This window comes from Rissa tridactyla, chromosome 2 (assembly GCF_028500815.1).
Source record: "Rissa tridactyla isolate bRisTri1 chromosome 2, bRisTri1.patW.cur.20221130, whole genome shotgun sequence".
Taxonomy (NCBI): domain Eukaryota; kingdom Metazoa; phylum Chordata; class Aves; order Charadriiformes; family Laridae; genus Rissa; species Rissa tridactyla.
This window is the reverse complement of record NC_071467.1, coordinates 167,723,465-167,746,182: the sequence shown is the minus strand read 5'-3', so window position 1 is coordinate 167,746,182 and position 22,718 is coordinate 167,723,465. Positions and strand designations below refer to the sequence as shown.

At 63.0% G+C, this 22,718-nt stretch overlaps 2 protein-coding genes across 2 annotated transcripts in view; both read left to right on the top strand.

The window, feature by feature from the left end:
* The window catches only part of LOC128904794 (uncharacterized), a 137,243-nt gene extending 124,807 nt beyond the window's left edge, over positions 1-12,436 (top strand). Inside the window, exon 3 of the mRNA XM_054189520.1 lies at positions 12,407-12,436. The gene's annotated coding sequence lies outside the window, so the exon portion shown is untranslated. The remainder of the gene's footprint in view (positions 1-12,406) is intronic.
* LOC128904780 (zinc finger protein 777-like) lies at positions 10,447-21,379 on the top strand. The gene is made up of 7 exons (XM_054189480.1): positions 10,447-10,513; positions 11,623-11,910; positions 12,805-12,931; positions 13,958-14,146; positions 15,190-15,510; positions 16,204-16,320; positions 18,266-21,379. The coding sequence occupies exons 1-7, from the start codon at positions 10,490-10,492 to the stop codon at positions 19,333-19,335; spliced, it is 2,136 nt and encodes a 711-aa protein (XP_054045455.1). The 5' UTR covers positions 10,447-10,489; the 3' UTR covers positions 19,336-21,379.
* The last annotated feature ends 1,339 nt before the right edge of the window (positions 21,380-22,718 follow it).

Genomic DNA, 22,718 nt, shown 5'->3' with positions numbered 1-22,718 from the left:
CTGGGGCTTCTTCAAGGAGCATCCCCACCAGCCCCGAGATGTTGGCAAACTTACAGTAAATTTTTACTGCCCCGAGGTGACTCAGCACCTCAAAAGGATGATGTGAGGGAGGGTCTCCTCACCCAAACGACCACCGAGACCCTCATGCTCGCGCAGAAGTGTTTTGCCGACGCAGCAAAACTTAATACTCACGTGCAGAAAGGCGATTCGGTCATCCTAATGAATCTATAGGGTGGAGTTATGTATTAAGTGGGCGGAAATATGAGAATATTTAGTGTATAAATAACGGGTGAATATCCCCGGTGAGGTGTGCTGGATTTGTGGGTTTTCCCCCTTGTACCCGATGTCGAATGAAGCGATACCTCCTCTCTAAACGACTTTTGGTTTTGAGAGCTTTGATTTCAGGTAACAGCTTGAGGGTGCTGGGGGGGGGGGGGAGGGGAAAAGCCGGCGGTGGGCCGGCAACGTGCGCTGGCGGCCCAGAAACCCCCCCCTGCACCGCAAGCGTTGGGCGGAGGAAATGTCCCTCAGCACGGAGAAGGGCTGGGTCGATCGGGGAGGAACGGGTGACGTGGGGCGACGTCCTGATACTGTAAAAGCGGCCAATAAAACTCTTAGAGGTTTGATTGGAAACTCTTAGAAAGCAGGTGGGCAGGGGATCGCTCCGCCTGGTGTGCCCGCGCCGAGGTGCTCGACTACAAAAGTTACACGCGACCAGAATATACGTATTCATTACATTTCCAAGAAGTGATTAGCATATTCATCCTATCTCCTGGAGCTCATTAATGTACGAAAATGTCCTTGACGCAGGCGCATGCGTGTCCGTTGGTGGTCTTCCAGGGTCCTCTGGTGGTCGTCGATAGTCTTCCTCGCTGCGTCCCGCTGATTGAACGCGGTCTTCGCGCACGCTCGGTTCGTCTTTCGGCTTCGTTCGCAACTCTTCTTTTTTGCAAAAACTGGCTTGGTCCAGCGTCTCTCCCTTATCTACTCTACTCAAGGATACAACGTCTCAAGAATTCCTTTTATCTCACGGAACCCAGCAGACGTTTAACCCACCCGCTTACAAAGCGTTCCAAACTTTGCTACCTTATTCCAGGAAGGAGGGAACAACGTGTTCTTTTTAGCTCGGTATCAATCCCGGATGAACTCGAGGAGTTTGGGAAGCGAAGAGAGGGGATTTACGGGTGTCAGCGCTCTGTGGGTTTATCCGAATAAACAACTATATCCGAGTACTTTTTCCCGGCTGAAAATAGAGGTGCTGAGAGGCTGCATGGGGCGGGAAGCTGGAAACTTGAGTGGGACGTGAAGCTTCGGTGGGTTTGCGGGGGAAGGAGGAACTGGCCATGGAGGAAGTTTTTCCGGAGCAATGATGGTTTTTCCATATTTTGAAGCCCCCACATTTGGGCTGGAGACCCACCGTTAGCCAGCCCCAGCCGTTCCGCTCACTTCCCCCGGGACAGGGTGAAATACGTGGGCTGACGTTAGGCTGGAGGTCGGATTCAACGGATTGCCTGATTGTTCTGGCGTTAGTCTGCCAATCCGAGCGCTAGACCTCGACTACAAAGAACCAAGAATAATTCTGGAAATCAATCCCGTTGCTTGAGCGTCTGTAAACACTCTAACGTCTCTCAGCTTTGGATTAAAGTGGCACATGAGCAATAAAATCTCCTTTTCTGAGGCAGCCGAACACCCTGCAGCCTCCTTGTTATCTTAAAGGTAGCTGCTTCTCCCGACAATCATGAAATCTGCAGTTTTTTGCTACAGATAATCTTAGATCTAATGCAACGAGATCTCCAGGCTCAGGGTTTTTCCTAACTTATTTCCACACTGAGATCAGAGCTCGTGTTTTCCAGCTGCTCTCTCTGCGACCCTCAGGCTTCCCTGTAACCACTTTTCTGGATTTCTTTCTTTTCTTCGGTCCAGACAAACTTCCTAAAGATCCCGGGGTCTCACGTGCGTGGCTCCTCCTGAATTCAATTCTCTTTTCCACGGCGTTGTGCGAGTTGTTCTCTCAGTTTATCCTCTCTTTAACTCCCCTCGCTGGTGGGACTCTTTTATTTTGCCTGTAGCGAGGGCAAGGGCAGAGCAGTTTTTTGGGGAGCTCAAGGCTCCCGTGGCACCCGCAGCTGCTCTATGCCCAAGACGCCGGGATGAAGAGGTGGTTGGAGGAAGAGGATGAGCCCCAAGATACCAGTTTCGGGGAGATGTTTCCTCCAACCCATCCCACCCAACCCAACCTTTGGGGTAGCGGAGGGGTCTCTGCCCCGTCTCTTGTCCAGAAGCGATGGCGCTGCCCACACCTCCCCATCCATCCGGCTCCACCGATGTCCCTCCTTCTCCCCCCGGTGTCCAGCGGTGACAGTTCGCTCCAATCGACCGTGGCCGGACGCCAGCTGACATCAGGGGACAAGGTCCAGCAGTGGCACCGGGACGGCCCCGCGCCGGGCAGCCCTGACCCCGCGCTACGCCATGAGGCTGTGGCTGCTCTGCGGCTTGGCTGCCGCCGCGGCCCTCGTGGCCGTGGCCGGAGCTGACCACGGCGACTCCAAGAAGGTCGCACGGGGGAGAGAGGTTGGTCGTGTGAGGAGAGGGGTTAAATTTGGGGAATAACCGGGCTGGGAGTGGGGGAGAATGCAGGGAGGACACCATGGGGAGGGGGAGACGTCCCCTGGCACGGCATGGCTCTGGCACCATGGGGAGCAAACCTTGTCCCCAGGGAACACCGGACTCTGTCACTGGCACCCTGTGCCATATGGGGACAGTCCGAATCCTGGGAGAGCAGCTTTTCCAGCCTCCTTCTTCCTTGTGCCGCTCCGGGCGATGGTGGGGCTGGGGACGGGCTCGGGGCACCAAGGTCCGGCCACCCTCGAGGGCTGACGCCGCGGAGGGGCTGCGCTCTGCCCTCTGCTCTGCCAGGGCCCCTCTCGCAGCCCCGGCGCTTGCACAACCGGCAAATATTTCACCGGGGGGGTGGCAAGGGGATGAAGAGGAGGAGGAGGAGGAGGAAGGAGGTGGTGGTGGCCACGGGTGGTCCAGATGCTGGTGGTCCAGACTCTGCACAGGGGGATGGAGGCTACAGCACTTCATTGTGGTGACGGAAAGCAGGGAAAAGGCCGGGAAGAGGGAAGGAGAGTGGCAAAACACAGCCCAAAACGCGGCCAGGGATCGGGTGCCCGAGCGGGGATGGAGCTGTTGGAGCGGGGCCAGAGGAGGCCCCGGAGATGCTGGGAGGGCTGGAGCCCCTCTGCTGTGGGGACAGGCTGAGAGAGCTGGGGGGGTTCAGCCTGGAGAAGAGAAGGCTCCGGGGAGACCTTGGAGCCCCTTCCAGTCCCTCAGGGGGCTCCAGGAAAGCTGGGGAGGGACTCTGGAGCAGGGAGGGGAGCCATGGGACGAGGGGGAAGGGTTTTCCACTGACAGAGGGGAGACTGAGATGAGATGTGAGGCAGAAATTGTTGGCTGTGAGGGGGGTGAGCCCCTGGCCCAGGTTGCCCAGAGAAGCTGTGGCTGCCCCATCCCTGGAGGGGTTCAAGGCCAGGTTGGACGGGGCTTGGAGCAACCTGGGCTGGTGGGAGGTGTCCCTGCCCAGGGCAGGGGGTGGCGCTGGGGGGGCTTTGAGGTCCCTTCCCACCCAAACCAGCCTGTGATTCTATGAGCGGGGGAAGGTGGGGAGATGGCCTGGGCACCGCTGAGCCTGTCAGCAATCCTGCCCCATCCCGGGGGGACTAGCCGGCCATTTCCCCCTCGGCTCCTGCTCCCTCCACAGGTGCCAAAGGGACCCTGGGTGGCCGGGGCTCTGCCAGAGCTGGTAACGTCCCTTCTCTCCGCAGGGGACGAGCGTCGGGGGGCGGCGGCGGCCCCACAGACCCTGCTCGGGGTGTTTCTCCGTCCTGAGCGAGGTGAGCTGGCAGCGCCGGGCCATGGCCACGCCACAGAGCTGAGGCGGCCACGGCAGGGGCCAGGGGAAGCGGTGTGTTGGGAGAGGAGGACACTTGGTGCCACCAGCTCCTCGGTGTCACCTGATGGTGTCTGGTGGCACCGCGGCACCGGCCGCTCCTGCACCCACCTCTCTTCCCGCAGGAGTCGCGGTCCATGTCCTGGCATACCGGAGAGGACGATGAGGTTCAGACGGGCAAGCGGGTGCGTACGGAGTTACGGCGGCGGAGGGTGAAAGGTCCGGAGGTGCCACAACGCACCAGACAGTGCCGGTGGGGATCATCCAGACTCTCCAGAGGGCCCTGGACAGGCTGGATCCATGGGCCAAGGCCAACTGTAGGAGGTTTAATAAGGCCAAGTGCCGGGTCCTGCATTTCGGTCACAACAACCCCAAGCAACGCTACGGGCTTGGGGCAGAGTGGCTGGAAAGCTGCCCGGCAGAAAAGGACCTGGGGGTGCTGGTGGACGGCCAGCTTGACAGGAGCCAGCAGTGTGCCCAGGTGGCCAAGAAGGCCAACAGCATTCTGGCTTGTATCAGGAACAGCGTGGCCAGCAGGAGCAGGGAAGGGATGGTGCCCCTGTACTGGGCACTGGTGAGGCCTCACCTCGAGTGCTGTGTTCAGTTCTGGGCCCCTCTGTACAAGAGGGACGTTGAGGTGCTGGAGCGTGTCCAGAGGAGAGCGACCAGGCTGGGGAGGGCTCTGGAGACCAGGGCATCTGAGGAGAGGCTGAGGGAGCTGGGCATGTTTAGTTTGGAGAAGAGGAGGCTGAGGGGAGACCTCCTTGCCCTCTACAACTCCCTGAAAGGAGGGTGCAGAGAGGTGGGGGTTGGCCTCTTCTCCCAGGGGAATAATGACAGGACCAGAGGAAATGGGCTGAAGCTGCGGCAGGGGAGGTTCAGATCAGCTATTAGGAAGAATGACTTTACTGCAAGAGTGGTCAGGCACTGGGACAGCCTGCCCAGGGAGGGGGTTGGGTCACCATCCCCAGAGGCGTTGAAGAAACGTCTGGATTTGGTACTTCAGGGTGTGCTCTAGTGGCAGAGATTGTAGGGGTTTGGTTGGACTCGATGATCTCAAAGGTCCTGTCCAACCATGGAGATTCTATGATTCTATCATTCTATCCCACCCAGCCCTGCCCGCAGGCAGTCCCCAGCCATGTCCCCTCCCAGGGACAGGCTGGTCCCAGGCCACCCCGTCTCCCGGGGCTTGGTGTGACAACGGAGCTGGTGAGGGGTCTGGAGCAGGAGTCTTGTGAGGAGCGGCTGAGGGAGCTGGGGGTGTTCAGCCTGGACAAAAGGGGGCTGAGGGGAGACCTTCTCGCTCTCCACAGCTCCCTGAAAGGAGGGGGTAGCCAGGGGGGGTCGGTCTCTTCTCCCAAGGAACAGGCCATGGGACAAGAGGAAACAGCCTCAAGTTGCGCCAGGGGAGGTTTAGGATGGAAATTGGGAAAAATTTCTTCCCGGAAAGGGCTGTCAAGCGTTGGAAGAGGCTGCCCAGGGCAGCGGTGGAGTCGCCATCCCTGGGGGGATTTAAAAGCCGGGCAGACGCGGTGCCGAGGGACGTGGGGTAGTGGTGGGCTCGGCAGGGCTGGGCTAACGGTTGGACTCCATGATCTGAAAGGTCCCTTCCGACCTCGACGATTCCATGAGTCTATGATTCTGTTTTCTGACGCAGGAGAGAGCCAGGAGGGAGGACAAGGGACCGGCACGGTCCATGAGACACGTCGGCAGCGTCCTGCTGCCGCGGCAGGTAACGGCAGAGCCCTGGTGGGATCCCCGTGCGCTGGGCAGCGGCGAGACCCCGGGGACGGGGACCCCGGCCGTGGCGGGGACCCCCCAGCAGACCCTGCCGTGTCTTGCAGGAGGTGCTGAGCGCCCGGACGGCGCGGCGAGGAGCGGTGCCGGCAGCCGGGCACGGCCCCATGCCTGGGGAGAACCGGGGGTCCGGCCGGCCCGAGGACGTGCCATGGGGTCCACTCGCCCCCTCCCAGCTCTGAGGCAGCCGAGGGGACCTGTACCCCCCCCCCCAGGGCACAAATGAGCCTGTGCCCATGCAAGCTCAGCCCTGCTGCCCCCCTCCATCCACCCCCAAAGTGCTTTTGGGGGCAATTCCCCCCCCTCCTGCTTTGCCAAGCCACCAAATAAAGAAGATGAACCAGAGGGAGTGGGCGCATTTTGGGGGGGGGGGGGACACAGGACATGGTGGGTGACTGGGGGTGCTGCTGCCACACCGGCCCAGCTCCTTCACTGCCCGGCGTGGGGGGCCCGTCCTGGCCCCCCCGCCCCGGCCACCTCTCCTCCCCGGGGGTCTCCTCGTCGGTGCGGCCGGGTGTTTTGGTTTGAGGAACCCACACCAATTTATTGTCGTTTAGACAATTATTCTCTCACCCGATGAGCCCTCCCCACCCGGGAAGGGGAATCGGGGAAAAACCAAGGAAACCCCGGGGTTGAAATATTAATAGATTTGACGGGATAAGACTAAATAATTAACTTTACTAACACTAAAGAACCAGTCTTGATCCCGATCCCAATATAAAACACCCCCGGACTGTCCCCAGCCCGTTCCACCAGCAGGAGCCGTGCCCTCCCCGCAGGGACAGCCCATGGGGGACCCTGCAAGGAAGGGAAGGGCTCAGGGCTCCGGCACCGGGGCGAGGAGTGCTCGGGATGGCAGCCGTCCCGGGGGAGAGAGAGAGAGAGAGAGAGAGAGAAATCCTCAGCAAACTCTCTAATTTCTCTGGAATGTGCCGTTCACGGTATGAAATAACCCTGTTGGCAGCTGGGGGCAAGTGCCCGGGTCTCGCTCCTCCTCCTCGTCCCCGCACCAGAGGAGCTCGAAAACACCGAGACCTTGAATCCCGCACACCGGAGCTGGCTGTAAAGTAAATATTTTCACAAATTCAGACGCAAGAATCTTCTGAAAATACAGTTTGTCCCAAGAATTAGAAGAGAAATTAGTCATACGTTGCTCAAACCGGGACGCCGGGACCCAGCCTGAGCTCACACCTCCCCGGCACCACCAAGAAGCTGCCTGGCTCGGGCGGTGCGACGCGTCGGGGTCCGTCCGCTCCCATCGGCACCGTGTGCCCGGGGGAGGGCACGGTCGGGAGGGGACAAACCACGGGACCCCCACTGTTGTGGGCAGCATCCCCCCCACCGCCTGCTCCACACCCCGGCGACCGACCCGGCTGAACCGCACGGCGCTTCCCAGCCCTCCCCGGCACCCGTCGGGGACACGGAGGGGACGGCGGCAGCATCACCATCGCTGTTTTAATGCAGGGACGGGGGGGGGGACGACGCATGCACGGACACCCACGGGGACTGGGGGGTCGGGGGGGAGCCGAGCGTAGGGAGCAGGAGGTGTTCCCCCGGGAAGGCCAGGAACGGGGCTGGCTCCTCCGGCGTGGCCAGCAAGATGGCCGGGCCACCCCCTCCCCGGCCGGAGCCGCATCCTGCCGCGAGCAGCCCCTCCGCCCGGTTCCGGGAGCCAACACGACGCTGGGACGGGCTGCGGCGGGGGAGAAGGATCCGGCACCCCCCGGGTCGAGCTCGGTCACGGCCCCACGGAGGCCCGGCCATGGCCGGCAGCGGGGCAGCGTGTGCCGCGGGGCGGCTCGGCCGCCCTCCAAACAAACCATCCGGCGGCGAGAGGTGCCGGCGGCGGGGGGGGACAGGCGGCAGGGGGGACAGGCAGCGGGGATGATGGCGAGGCGGGTGCCGGCTTAGCCCGGGGGGGGGCTCAGGGCAGCGGCAGCAGCACCATCTTGTCGGCGAAGCGGAGCGGGCCGAAGAGCCGCGGCCATGCCGGAGGTGCCATGGGTGAGGGCGGCCATTTCCCGTGCCCGGCTCCGCTCCGGGCGACTCCGCGTGCCCCACACTTCCCGTCGCTCCAGCTCCTCTGCCGGGACGGCGCGGACCCAGCCCACCTCTGCCCGTGGGTCCCAGACCTCACCGGGGGGGGGTCCCGTGAGGGTCCCCCCGAGACACCTCTTTTTGGGGCAGCTCGCCCCGCCGCAGCCACCGGGACACACGCCGGAGCCCGGTGGGGACACGGCACCCGCCTGCCCCACTGCAAGGGTGGGGGGCTCAGCCCGTGCCCTGGTGCCTGCCCCCCACCCCGGTACCTTCTGCAGGGGGTCTCTTGGTCGCCGTCCCCCCCCCCCGGGGTGGGCAGCGGGGCGGCGATGTCCCGCGGGGGGCTCTGCCCCACACACCCGGCCGGTGAGACCCCACAGCGTCACCCCGAGGTGCGGGGGGCAGAGGGGACCTTCACCACCACCCCCCCCCACCCCCCCCACCCCCCCGCAGCACAGGGGTACCCCCAGGGACCAGACCCCAGCGCGACACCCCGGTTCTGCAGGGTCGTCCCCAGGGATGGGACACCCCCCCCGCCCGCCCCCAGGGATGTCCCTTGGGTGCCCCAAGGGACTGGACACCCCAAGGATGCTCTCTCCAAGCCCAGACCCCCCCCACAGGGATGTCCCGTCCCCCCCCGAAGCCCCGACCCCACAGGGATTCCCCAGGGACCAGATCCCACAGGGATGCCCCCCGCCCCCCCCCCGAAGCCCGGACCCCCCACCGCCAGCTCCTCCAGGCTGCGGAGCGGGCAGATCTCCCCCAGCTGCCTCCGTTTTATCCGCAAAATCCAGTTCTAATCCCCAGACCCCAGCACGGCCGGGTCCCCGCCGGAGCTGGCGGGGGCTGCAAGGGGGCTTCACCCCCAACACCCCCCGCAGGGCAGAGCCCCCGCGTCCCCAGGGCCTGGCAGCGGGACCGCTGCCTCTGCCCGCCCGCTCGGAGCTCGCTGCCGTGTCCTCACCGCCGGCGGCACTCGGCTCCACGCGGCCTCGGGGCCGCCGAAGAGGGACTCGGGGGTCTCCTTCACCGAGGGCCAGGCTGCCGGGGGGTCCCGGGGGACACGGGGAAGGGCAGCCCCCCCCCGGCAAGCCACCAGACCCCGAGTTCTCCCTGGGCAGAGGAGCAGGACCCCTGCACCATCCCTGCTCCGACTGGGACAAGCACCATGGCAGGACCTTCCCGAGGGTGGCCAGCAGCCAGGATGTCCCCTCCGTCACCTCCCGCTGCCATTCGTCCAGCAGCTCCCGCTCCTCTGCCAAGAACCAGGCTGCCACATCCGTCCTCCAATGTCACCGGCGCCTGCGGGGATGACACCGGGGGGTCCCTGCTGGGAATAAACTGCACGTGTTTGTGGGGAACGGGGCTTTGCTGCCGGACCCCCCCTGGGGGGTGGCACCAGGGGACCAGGACAGTCTGTGGGGTCTGGAGATCAGTGGCACCAAGGCGGTCCAGGTTGGTGGCACCAGGGAACCGGGACAGTCAATGGTGCCCTGGGGTCAGTGGCCTCGGAGGATCTGCGGGAGTCTATGGGGTACGAGGTCGGTGGCACTGGGGGACCAGAGCAGTCTGTGGGGTCTGGAGATCAGTGTCACCAGGGGGTCCAGCAGTCTCTGGAGTCCAGGGTTGGTGGCTCTGGGGGTCCGGGTTGGTGGCACCAGGGACCAGGACAGTCAATGGTGCCCTGAGGTCGGTGGCATGGGGGAGTTTGGGGCAGTCTACGGGGTGTGAGGTTGGTGGCACCAGGAGACCAGGACAGTCTATGGGGTCCGGATTGGTGGCTCTGGGGGTTCTGGGGGGTCGGTGGCACCAGGGCACCAGGACAATCAATAATGTCCCGGGGTCGGTGGCCCTGCGGTGTCCAGGGGAGTCTATGGGGTGCGAAGTCGGTGGCACCGGGGGACCAGGATGGTCTATGGGGTCCAGGGTTGGTGGCAACTGAGGATTCTGGGGGTGGGTGGCACGGGGGGGGTCTGGGATCAATGACACCGGGGGACCAGGACAGTCAATGGTGTCCCAGGGTTGGTGGCCTCAGGGCGTTCAGGGCAGTCTATGGGGTGCGAGGTCAGTGGCATCAGGGAACCGTAACAGTCTATGGGGTCCAGAGCTCGGTGGCACCAGGGGACTGGGACAGTTTATGGGATCCGGGTTGGTGGCACTGGGGTTCGGGGGGTTGGTGACATGGGGGCGGTCTGGGATCAGTGGCACCGGGCCACCAGGACAATCAATATTGTCCTGGGGTTGGTGGCGCCGGGGGGGTTTAGGGGAGTCTATGGGGGTGTGAGGTCGGTGGCACCGAGGGACCAGAGCAGTCTATGGGGTCTGGAGATCGGTGGCACCGGGGGCAGGGGGGGTCCGGCTTGGTGGCACCAAGGGACCAGGACAATCAATGGGGTGCGGGGTCGGTGGCACCGGCTTTTCTGCAGATCGCTGTCCCCGGGGGTTCGGGACATTCAGCGGTGTCCCGGGCTGTGGGAGCGCTCGGTGGGGTACCGGGTGGGGGGGGGGGGGGGGGGGGGGTGGCCCCGGTGGCCCCGGGGTGTCACCGGCGCTCGCCGGCCCCGCCGCGCCTCCTCCCGGCCGCCAGGGGGCGCCCCCGCCGCGCGCCTGGCCCCGCCCCCTCCTGCAGCGCCCCCTCACGGCCCGGCGGGCGGCGCGGCCGCGGGGCGCGCGGGCCCGGTGGCGGCGGCGGCGGCGGCCATGTCCCGCCGGGGCCCCCCTCAGGTGAGGGCCAGGACCGGGCCCGCGGGGGGCGGGAGTCTCCCCCCGCCGGGGTCTGCCCGGGCACGGCGGCGGTACGGGCCCCGCCGGTCGCCGAGGCTGCGGCCCGCGGCCCGGGGGAGGGAGGCGGGGGGGGGGGGGGGGGGGGGGAGTGTCCCCGGGGTGCCGGTTCTGAGGGACGGGGTGGGGGGCTGGGGACCCCCCCCCAGGATAAGGGGAGGGGGGTCCCTTTGGGGTGGTTCAGGGAGGGTGGGGACACCCCGGGGACAGGGTCTCCTTGGGGTGCCGGTTCAGGGAGGGTGGGGACACCCTGGGGACGAGGGGGGGGGGGGGGGGGTGTCCCTTTAGGGTGCCGGGGGAGGGTGGGTTGGCGACACCCCGGGGATGAGGGGAGGGGGGGGGGTCCCCTTGGTGGCTGCCGGTTCAGGGGGGCTGGGGACACCCTGGGGTTGAGGGGGAGGGTCCCTTTGGGGGGGCTGTGGGGCAATTCGGGGACAAGGAGGGGGTCCCCTTGGGGTGCCGGGCGGGAGGGGCCTGGGGACACGCCGGGGATGCCGGGGGGGGTCCCTTGGGGGAATGAGGGAGGTGGGGCCAGGGGACACCCTGGGGCCGGGGGTCCCCTTGGGGGGACAGTCCCTGGAGGGACAGGGGTCTGGGGACACCCTGGGGATGGGGGTCCTCATTGGGGGGACGGTCCTGAGGGATGGGGGACACCTCGGAGACAGAGTTCCCTTGGGGTGCCGGTTCAGGGGGGCTGGGGACACCCCGGGGCTGAGTGGGGGGTCCTTTTGGGGTGCTGGGGGAGGGGGGATTGGGGACACCTTGGGGATGGGGGGGGGGGGTCCCCTTGGGGGGATGGGGGAGGTGGGGCCGGTGGACGCCCTGAGGTCGGGGGTCCCCTTGGGGTGCCGGTCCCTGGGGGACAGGGGGGCCTGGGGGGCACCCCAAGGATGCTGGTCGTGGGGTCTGGATGGAGGTGGGGGGAGTCTCCCAGGGGTCCTGAGGGATGGGGGTGGTTGCAGCCGGCGTCTGGCCTGTCCCCTGTGGGATGTGGGGGTCCCTTGGGCCTCCCCCTGCTGCGCTTGACGTCTCTTTTTCACACCCCCCCCCAGGTCTCAGGCACCCCCCGGCGCAAGGCCATGGGGCCACGGGCCACGGCGGGGCAGGTGGAGGCCCAGCAGCTGCAGGAGCTGCGGAGCCGGACGGAAAAAGCCGAGCGGAGGCTGCTGGCCTGCGAGAACCTGGTCGGGGAGCTGGGCAACAACCTGGCCGCCCTGGGCAACCTCCTGCAGGACTACGGGCACCTCCAGCAGCGGCTGGACAACGTGGAGAATCTCCTGAAGAACAGGAACTTCTGGATCCTGCGGCTGCCCCCCGGATCTCGGGGAGAGGTCCCCAAGGTAACGGCATCTGGCCCGGCCCCTGGAAGCACCGGTGCCACCACCAAAACCATCTAAACCATGGGGTTTAGGGAATGCCGGAGGGATTTTAGCAGTGGGCTCGGGGGCTGAGTGCCTGCGAGGCTTGGACTTGGAACCACAGACTGATTTGGGTGGGAAGGGACCTTAAGGATCATCCAGTGCCACCCCCTGCCCTGGGCAGGGACACCTCCCACCAGCCCAGGTTGCTCCAAGCCCCGTCCAACCTGGCCTTGAACCCCTCCAGGGATGGGGCAGCCACAGCTTCTCTGGGCAACCTGGGCCAGGGGCTCACCCCCCTCACAGCCAACAATTTCTGCCTCACATCTCATCTCAGTCTCCCCTCTGTCAGTGGAAAACCCTTCCCCCTCATCCCATGGCTCCCCTCCCTGCTCCAGAGTCCCTCCCCAGCTTTCCTGGAGCCCCTTGAGGGACTGGAAGGGGCTGGAAGGTCTCCGCGGAGCCTTCTCTTCTCCAGGCTGAACCCCCCCAGCTCTCTCAGCCTGTCCCCACAGCAGAGGGGCTCCAGCCCTCCCAGCATCTCCGGGGCCTCCTCTGGCCCCGCTCCAACAGCTCCGTGTCTCTCCTGTGCTGAGGCCCCAGCGCTGGAGGCAGCACTGCAGGGGGGTCTCCCCAGAGCGGAGCAGAGGGGCAGAATCCCCCCCTCGCCCTGCTGCCCACGCTGCTGGGGATGAGCCCAGGCTGCGGGGGGGTTCTGGGCTGCCAGTGCTCGCAAGCCCTGATGTGGCCAGACACGCTTTGCTGTGTGCCTGCCCGGAGCTCCGGCAACCAAAGCCAAGCGCTGACTTGCACGCGCCTGTTTTCGTTACCCAAGCGCACCAGGAGTCACCGAGCGCGTCATACTTGTGATTCCAGGTACCGATCACCTTCGATGACATTTCGGTGTACTTCAACGAGCAGGAGTGGGAGAGGCTGGACCGCTGGCAGAAGGATCTGTACCGGGCCGTGATGAGGGGGAACTACGAGATGCTGATCTCCCTGGGTAAGGCACAGGGGCTGCGCCGCGCCGGCGGGGAGGGCTGGACCCCGACCCACGGCCTGGTTCGGTGGGGCTGGAGGCCCATCGCCAGCAGAACCCCTCCTGGCAGTCAGACCCACGTATTTTCCCTCCTCCCTGCTTGTAAGGAATGAGCAATGTCTGTAAGAGATGGCTGTAGGAAATAATAGTGGCGATAACAGTACGAACAATATCAATTATACAAAATATCCACGTGAGATGCTGTTCCTGATGACGATGTAAGTGGATTCCAGGGTCAGGGAACCATCTTCCAGCACAGTTCAGGAATTCTCTGGGTGAAGTCTGATAATCGCACCTTGAACTTGTTTTTCTGTCTGTTAAAGCCCCTCTGGGAAGCGACAGGGACGTTTCCATGTACCTGCCTAAAGAACTGACCGAATCACGCTCGGTCTTTCTGAGGCCACCTGACGTTCTTGGGTGATTTGGGCTGTAAGACATTCCCCACCAAAAGCCGTTTCTTCGGCGTGACTCGTACCGCGCTGGTCTGTGCAGCTGCTCAAGTTGAGGCTTCGCTTTTCTCGGTAATATTTTGGAGAAACAGAACAAACCTGTTCCCCTCCTGGTCCCGCCTGGCACCGACATCTCTACGGAGCAGGTTGGTTTCTGTCCCTGCTCCGGAGCGATGGCTCGGAAGAGTTGCTTTTCAAATCACTGCTAAAGCCGAAACGGGAGGAAAATGTTAAAGACAAACCTTCCTCTTTCCTTTAAGATTTTAGGTCACGTTCTGTTATTTAGATACTCTCTGTACTTGAGCTGCAGCTCATGGGCGAGTCCCAACACAGGACCAAGGAACCGACGTCACAGTTTTTCCGTGTTTCCGTACGAGTAATATGTTTGCGTCTGTCGGTACTGCTGCAGGCTCCGGGGTCAGGGAGAGAAGGGGTGCTCAGAGAAGGGGTGCTCGGAAACGTTTGGGAGTTCGACCTAATGAAGGGGCAGCCAGTTTCCTAATTAACCACGCTGTCCTCTGCTCCTCCGCCCCACGAGCAGACTATGCCGTGTCCAAGCCTGACATCCTGTCCCGGATCGAGAGGGATGAAGAGCTCTGTGTCCGAGACGGTCAGGAGCTCCTGCTGACAGGTGTCGGAGACGATCAGGAGCTCCCGGGGGCACCAGAAGAGACGGACCAGATGAAAGAGGCTTTGGGAGAAGACGAATTCCCCGTGGAAGCTGACACAGGTAAGTCGGGGGTGCCAGGAGGAGGTGGCAGCTCCAGTCTCAGCTTTGTCAGGACATCTCCCAGCAGTGTCCGTGTTGGGAATGAACTGCTCTGAGGGTTTGTTGACTGCGTTGACTAAACCTCCACGGAGTACCTGGAATCTTTCTTCCAAGAGGAACGTTTGTGCTTGGTCAGATGAATCCTGTGGAGAAAACCAGACAAAGCCTGTCAGGAGGGACTGGGATGGAGTCTGGAGCGGTGGGATGGACCTCTTGTGATCCCTTCCAGTCCTCTTTCTGTGCAGTTGGGCAATCCTTCTTCACCTGATGCCATGCGTGAGCCCTAGGGCTTCCAAAAACACTCCTGGTGCCTTGGTTGTGAGAGGAGACGTGGTGGGAAGTGAGGAACCTGGGAATCTGGGGTGGGAGGAGGAGGCGGGAGCAGCTCCGCTAGTCAGGAGGTCAGGAGAGCCTTGGGGCACGGCATGGGACAGCTGGAAAAATCAATGGTTAAAGAGCGCGAAGGCTGGGCTAGAAGGTAGGAGCCGCTGGAAAGGGCCAGGCAGACCCTGACAGAGGCAAGAGGAGAAGAATTGCGTGGGCTCTTTGCTGCAGGACTGAGGAGTTGGGGGCTAAAGAAGCCCCAGGTGAGCGGTGGGGGGGGCGCAGAGGCAGGGCAGGCTCAGTCCCTCGGGAAGCGTCACCCACGAGTGTCACGAGCCCCGAGCGTGTGTTCGGGGGTTGGTTTGTCGAGTGCTGACGGGTAGAGAGGAAAAAGACGTTACGTAGGCAGAGGCCGTCCCTCTCCTTTGATATTTTAGTTCGTGTTCTGCTATTTAGGTCTTCTCTGGACTTGAGCTGCAGCTGCGCTCCTGGGTGGGCCCTGCCACGGGGCCAAGACAGCAGCACCGCCTTTCCTGTTGGAGCACGGATAATTTCTTTGTGTCTGTCCGTACCGCTGCTAGCCCTGGGGTTAGGGAGGGAAGGGGCACCTTGAGAGTTTGACGGAATAAAGGTGCAGCCGGTTCCTGGTAAAACACGATGCTCCTCTGCCCCGTGAGCAGGCTGTGATGTCTCCAAGCCTGACGTCCTGTCCTGGATGGAGAGGGATGAAGAGCTCTGCGGCAAAGACGGTCAGGAACCCCCGCTGACACGTATCGGAGACGGGCAGGAGCCCCTGCAGACAGACATCCGAGATTGTCAAGAGTCCCCGCAAGCACAGGTGGGAGATGATCAGGAGTCCCCCCAAACAGGCGTCCCAGGCGATCAGGAGCCCCTGCAGACAAGCGTCCCAGACGGTCAGAAGTCCCCGCGGACACCAGAAGAGATGGACCAGAAGGAAGAGGCTTTGGGAGAAGATAAAGTCTCCACGGAAGCTGACACAGGTAACTTAACGTCGGTGCCGGGAGGACTTGCTTTCCCGGGCCGTTCCTGTCCCAGCTCTGTCAGGAAGGTCTCCCAGCAGCGTCTGTGGGACACAGCATGGCAGGTCACCGTGCTTCCAGGGAAAACGGACGGGGTTCCAGGTCCTGAACGCAAGGAATACTGCCTGTAGAGTTGCTGGGGAGGGTTTAGGAGGGATGAGGTTGCTCTACAGAGGTGACAGCACGCAGCACCTTGGTGACTTTCCTCCCAGCCCTCTCTCTGCTTTTGGTCCTCGTGTGTGGCTTCACTCCGGTTCCTTCTAACACCTCACGTGCTTTCCGTAGAATCATTGAGGTTGGAAAGAACCTTGAGGATCATGGAGTCCAACCGTTAGCCCAGCCCTGCCGAGCCCACCACTACCCCACGTCCCTCAGCACCACGTTGGCCCGGCTTTTAAATCCCCCCAGGGATGGCGACTCCCCCACTGCCCAGGGCAGCCTGTTCCAATGCTCGACAATCCTTTCCCTGGAGAAATTTTTCCTCATATCCATCCTAAACCTCCCCTGGCGCAACATGTCGTGGCTTCTTGAGCCGTAGCTCCCTCTGGCTCTTCGGCACGCTCCCAACACACCTTGGGCGAGCATCATACCAAAGCAGGAAAGCGTGAGCTCCCGCGTTAAAAAAAGTTGCTAAAAATTGCTCCTCTCTGCCAGCGGAACTCCCCATCCTGGTGATGAACGTCATGTCCCTGAGCGCGCAAAAAGGGGAGCTGCGCAGGGAGGATCAGCCCGAGGAAGAGGTGGAAGAGGACCCGGCCGAGCCTGGCAGCCGTGAGTAACCCGGCGCAGGGGGGACACGGGGCCCCGCAGGCAGGAAGCAACTCGCTACCCTGCTTGAAACGGGGAAGGAGAAGAAACCTGGAGGCCTCTCTTCGGGCACCGAGCAAGGGAAGGGGCTAGCGGTGGGTGTTTCAACCCTATCGTCTCTGCAGAAAGAACAACGGTTGGGGTTCCTTCTCTCAGAAACGGGGGGAAAGCTGGCAGCAGCAGCACGCTTCCTGCCTCCAGCTCCACTGCGTTACGGTAGGGCTGGCCTTGAGCTCAGGTGGCTTCCCGTGGCACGGCCCTCTTCTCCGTGGGGAGCAGAGGGCGTAGGAAGGGGCATGGCCGCCTGCAGACACCCTCTGTTCCGGTCCTGACGTTTTGTCAAGCCGATGCGCAGAGCGCTTCCTCGTCCAGGGACTCGGAGCCCGTGCCTGGCACTGGTGCGCAGTTAAAGGGCACGGGTTGTGGGCATGGCTTACGCCGGCCAAATGGGCCGCAGCGGGGTGTGGAGAGCTCGCCACAGCCCTCGGCGTTGCACAGCCCCCGCGGGAGACGGTTCTCCCGCAACGTTTGGCGTTTGCCGGCCTAGTCCCAAGCTTAGCAGAAGCGAAGAGCCTGAAGTACCGCAGTCTGTCGCTCTTCAATGACCTTTTTTCCGGCTACACCTCGTGGCCGTCGGTGGTGCCCTGGTTCTAGAGGTGGATCCCTTTGCGCCACCGGCCCTGATGGCCCCGCAGCAAACCACAGCCTGGTTCTTCCTGGGAGCAAGAGATCTGCCCCCTGAGACCACGTTGGGTTGCTCAGGGCAGGTGGGCAGGACGCTGTGGTGGCACCCGCGCCTTTCCAAACTGCGTTCCCAGATTTAGCAACTCGTTCGGGATGTCATATCCAAGCACGTTCAAGAGCAGGAAGTTAGTGGAAGTGGTCAACATGGATTTACCAAGGGTGAATCATGCTTGACCAATCTCATAGCCTTCTAGGACGTTATAATTGGTTGGCTGGACGAGGGCAGAGCAGCAGATGTCATCTACCTTGACTTCAGCAAGGGCAGAGAAGAACCTCAGGAGGTTCAACAAGGACAAGCGTAGGGTCCTGCACCTGGGGAGGAAGAACGTCAGGCACCAGTATAGGTTAGGGGTGGACCTGCTGGAAAGCGGCTCTGAAGAAAAGGATCTGGGGGTCTTGGTAGACAGTCAATTATCCGTGAGCCAGCAGTGTGCCCTTGTCGCCAAGAAGGCCAACGGAATTCTGGGCTGCGTAGGGAAGAGTGTGGCCAGCAGGTCGAGGGAGGTCATCCTCCCCCTCTGCTCTGCCCTGGTGAGGCCACAACTGGAGTATTGTGTCCAGTTTTGGGCTCCCCAGTTCAAGAGGGACAGGGAACTGCTGGAGAGAGTCCAGCGGAGGGCAACAAAGATGATGGAGGGGTTGGAGCATCTCCCTGATGAGGGAAGGCTGAGAGAGCTGGGACTCTTTAGCCTGGAGAAGAGAAGGTTGAGGGGAGACCTGATTAATGTTGACAAGTACCTAAAGGGTGGGTTGAAGGAGGATGGAGCCAGACTCTTTTCGGTGGTTCCCAGTGACAGGACGAGGGGTAACGGGCACAAGCTGGAACACAGGAAGTTCCCATCAAATATGAGGAAAAACTTCTCTACGGTGAGGGCGACAGAGCCCTGGGACAGGCTGCCCAGGGAGGGTGTGGAGTCCCCTTCTCTGGAGACTTTCAAGCCCCGCCTGGACGCAGCCCTGAGTGACGTGCTCTGGGCAGTCCTGCTTTAGCAGGGGAGTGGGACGAGGTGATCTCTAGAGGTCCCTTCCAGCTCTGAAAAATCCCGTGATTCCGTGATTTGTTGGTAGCTCCTTTATTGCTAAAAGCCTGCTCGGTGCTTTGGATAAACCACAACCTGGGTTTATCCTGGGAGGGTGAATGACCAGTGCCTGCGTTCCGTTCCAGAGAAAGGCTTTTTACTGGGAAATGAAGCGGCGCGTGAAGGGGCTTCTCCTCCTGAAAACGTCAAGGTGAAGGAAGAGGAGCCTGAGGCGTTGCAAGAGGTTTCCGCACCCTCTCCCAGCCCAGAGATCCAGAAGTGCCCCAAAAGTGAGCAGGGCAAGGCCAAGAGCAAGAAGAAGCCGAGCAGATGTCCGAGCAGCAGGCTGCTGATGGGCAACTGTCGGCGTGGCGACGTGCGCGAGTGGTCGCACCCCTGCACCGAGTGCGGGAAGCGCTTCCGCCTGAAAATCAACCTCATCATCCACCAGCGGAGCCACGCCAAAGAGGGGCCCTACGAATGCACCATGTGCGAGATCAGCTTCGCCGACAAAAGCCACCTGGACCTTCACCAGAGCATCCACATAAAAGACAGGGCCTTTGGGGCCAAGGTCTGGGGGAACGTCCACCCAGAGCTGAGGATCCGGCCGAGGAGGAAGTTCTACGGGGCTTTCTGTGGAGGTGCCAACAGCCTGAGCAACGGGACGTACGCTGCGGGGGCCTGGCTGGGCCAGGCCAAGGAGGAACCGGACAGAGGGAGCCTGTCCAGCACGTGTTTCTCCCGACAGCAGAGTCCCAAATCTCCTAGGAAGCCTTTGCTGAAGTGCAGCCATTGCAAAAAGATTCTCTCTTGCACCTCTTCCCTCCAGCGGCACCTGCAGATCCACTCGCAGGACAGGCCGTATTGCTGCACCGCCTGCAAGAAACGCTTCACCCGCAGGACTCACCTCTCGCGCCACCAGAAAATACACGAGCGCCAGAAAGCCCTGGCCGCCCTGCAACAGCCCGCCACCGTCGCGCCAGCGCCCCGGCAGCCCCAACCGCGGGCAAGCCCGGAGGCTCCTCGCTCAGCGGCGCAGGCATCCGAGAAAAATGCGGCCAACGCAAGCAAAGGAGTTCCAGCAAACGTGCTCCCGGTCGGTCCCGGAGAACTCGGACCGCCGGACAGGAACTGCCACGACTGGGGTGGGAGAGCCGCCCAGCCTGTGGTTAGACTGGGAAATAGGGCGGTGGTTTCGGGGGTGACAGAGAAATGACGACGGGAGGGATCCCAACTGTTGAGAGAAACTGCGCGAGCGTGGATTTTTGCACATGGCGGGGGCGCTGGGGCTGCGAAACCGTCTGTCCGCTGGATTTTAGGAGCTTTCCTGAATTGTAGAAGGAATCAAAAGGTTGGATACCGCCACGACAGAAGCCTCCGGTGATCCAAAATGCTTTATCATTCCTCGGACTCTCGCGTCCGCTGGCTGACGCGTGAAGTTTTCTCAAGCTGACCTTGCTGGGAGGTTACCGGGTACAAACCCTGCAGCCCAGCTAGAGGAATCGCAAACAGCCGTCGAGCTCACCCGTTATTTGCTGTCGGAGCTGACCCCCCCCCTCGCGTCTGGAAATCCAGCGACACCGGCGAAGAGGACACAGAGAGAAGGGAATGAAGCTGGCGAGCCAGGCGGGATTCCCAAGGAGCTTTTCGCCTCACTGACAAAATTTCTTGACCCAAGACGCCGGATGAAGAGAGTGCGGCATCTCCAAGACCCCACCGCGTCCTGGCCACGCTTCTTGAGTAACTCGCTCTCCTGAGGAAACCCGCTCGATCAGGCGGGGAACACCCGAGCCTTGCGTTAGGAGAGACGTCGAACAAATCGCAGCGCGACATTTTCGGCTTGCGCCGCGGGCGTTTCCGAGGTGCCAGCAGCGCTCCTTCCCCAAGGGGGTCGTCCCGCGACAGCCAGGAACGCCCGCGAGAGCGAACTCCCTCAGGACCAGCCTGCACAGACGGAGAGTCACTTTAGACATAACTCAGGGGTGAGATTACCCCTGCGCCGCGGCAGCGGCGGTCGGCGCCAGGACCCCTCCTGGGGGGCTCAGGCGCGTCGGCTGCGGAAGGAACCCCCCCCTCCTCCCCATTCTCCAAACCCCCCCCCAACTCTCCAAACCGACTCACGTGCGAAATCCCACTGTAACTAATCCTGTGTGAAGACTAGTTCTGCGAACTACCTCAAACGTCTCGCGGAGTGAGACCTGCCCAAGAAGCCCGCGGGTCAGCGGAGCCCGGCGAGTGACGGCAACCAGCCCAGGTGCGGCTCCGGCCTCCCCAGGAATCGCTCCCAACTGCTCGCGTCCACGGGCCAGAGCCCCGCGTGCGTCACGTGCGCCGCTGGGAAGCGCGACTCGTGTACAGAGAGAGGAAACCATTCCTGGTGGCATGGAATCGTGTACAGACAGAGAGAGGAAAATCATTCCTGGGGGCATCGCCGTGCAGACCAAACGGAGCAGCGGTTAGAACTCTTTTTGAGTTTAGTTTTCTTTGTGTGTGTCTGTGTGTGTTTTGTTTGTTTGGGTTTTTTTTTTCCATTGAGTTGCTTGATGTAATTATTTGACGTCACTGTGTCTCTGTCCCTCTCCCGGCGGGGAGCGCGAGGAACCGGTTTGCTGCTCGGATTTTTCATTCCTGGCCCTTCGCGAGGTCCTGGTGGGCTGCTGCGGGCAGCGCGTTTTGGGCACCGAGGAAATGCCCGTGCCGCGTCCTGGTGTAACGCTCAGCGCCGAGAGGTGCCCGGCCACCCCCCTGCCCCGCGGGAGGGACGGCGGCGTCAAAGCTGCTCCTTGGGGACGACACACCACGACGTCCCACTGCTCCTCGGGCCTGGTTTCTCACAATCCCGTCCCCCCGGGATTGCGGCGCGTGCCTGGACCGCAGCCGTGAGGAGGTGACGGTGGCAGACACGTTGGCCCCGCGTCCCCAAGGGATGACGCTGCCTCCTGCCAAGCCCGGGAGGATGCGGGGATGGTTGATGCCTTATGGTGGCGCGGTGACGGTGGGTCTGGTGCTCCGGCACAGCCTGTAGTGACCAAACTGGTCATCCCAACCCAGGTAGAGACCCCCCCGTCGATCCCAGTGACGGTGTGACGGTATCGCTGGTGGGTGATGCCTGGGTGGCGTGGAGGGGCCGGCCCCTCCCGGGGGCCAAGCGCCCCAGCCCAGAGCTTTCCTTCTGAAGCCGTTGTGACTGGGACCGGCGTTTCCCGTGAAATCCCAGACCCTTTTCTCAGGCTACGGAGTCAATAAAGTATTTGTCTGTACCAGCTGCCCGGTTCCTGGCGGGGGGTGCTGAGCTGGCCCCCTCGCGCGCTGCCGGGGATGGGGTAACCAGGCAAAGGGCAGCTCCAGCCTGGGGGAGGGGGCGCAGGGGGGGGGCATGGGGTCATCGCCAGCAGCTCCCTCACCCCCTTCTGCGCACGGTGGCCAAGCCCCCAGGGAGTGTCCCAGGGGCGAGGGCGCGGGGATGGCTTGGGACCGTCAGCTGCCGTTGCAGCGGGGGCCGGGGCAGGCCCGAGAGCGGGGCTGGGGCAGCGGGACCACGAGGCCCCGCAGCCTCTGTGTCCCCTCCTGTCACCGTGAGGAGTCCCTGAGCCTCCGCGGCCACACGGGGCCATGCAAGGGGACGTTGTGGTCCTTTGCCACCATCCCAGGCCTTGCTGGACACCCCCCAGTACATCCCAGCCCCTTGCACTGGACCCAGCACCCTGGCGTGAGCCCCAGGGCCGGGCAGAGGGGCAGGACCACCCCCCGGTGCTCTGCCTGGGGCAGTCCAAGCCCTGGGGACCCCCCCAGCTCCCGCCACCCGCCGAGCCACGCTGCCCGCAGGTGACGTGGGTGCCCTCAGTGGAAACGGCCACCAAACCTCAGCCCATGGCAGCAGCCACGCTGGGTGAGGGCAGAGCCACAGTAGGGGTGTCTCCGGGGTGTTGTCGCCCACCACTGTCCCCCAGGATGTCACCATCACCCTGGGTGCCACCAGGACACCGGCAGGATTGTCAACCACACACCCCAGGGATGTCACCTGTCACCCCCTGGGCCGAAGCGCGGGGACAGGGGCACTGTCTGTGCCCCGGGGTGCCACTGCCTTGCGAATGCTGCCCCCGTGGACCAGGGCAGGTCCATGGGGGGACTCGGGCTGCCGGGGCCCACGGAGCCGTGCTGGGTGCTCCTACATGGGGACAAACACAGCGGGCACAGGGGGCCGAGCCCTGGGGACACCCCGACCACGGCCAGGAAGGTCGAGCCCTCCGCAGGGGACAGGACGAGCGGCCAAGGGGACCGGGGAAGGGCAGGGCCACAGGCAGGGAGGGAGGGAGTCCCGTGGGTCCCTGGCATCTCAGCCCCCGCATTCCTGCGGGGCGGCTCCTACATTCCTATGGGGCAGCTCCGCGTTCCCATCAGGCAGGTCCGTATTGCCGTAGGGGGGCTCCGCGATCCTCCCCTCCTGGCCCGTGGCCTTCTCCTCCCTGGCAGCGAGTCCAGGGGCCCCTCAGGGCTCCTCGCCTGCCTTAATCAAGGCCTCATTAAGGGTGACCAACACCGCCCGGGGCGAGGGCTGGGCTCTTCCCCGCCCCCCCCCAGAGCAAAGGACCTCGCGCG

Bases quoted from the DNA above. Each gene is read 5' to 3' on its own strand.
- LOC128904780 (XM_054189480.1), top strand. From the start codon at position 10,490: ATGTCCCGCCGGGGCCCCCCTCAG. The intron at 10,514-11,622 runs GTGAGGGCCAGG...ACCCCCCCCCAG, and splicing joins CCCGCCGGGGCCCCCCTCAG to GTCTCAGGCACCCCCCGGCG. The intron at 14,147-15,189 runs GTAAGTCGGGGG...CCCCGTGAGCAG, and splicing joins CCCCGTGGAAGCTGACACAG to GCTGTGATGTCTCCAAGCCT.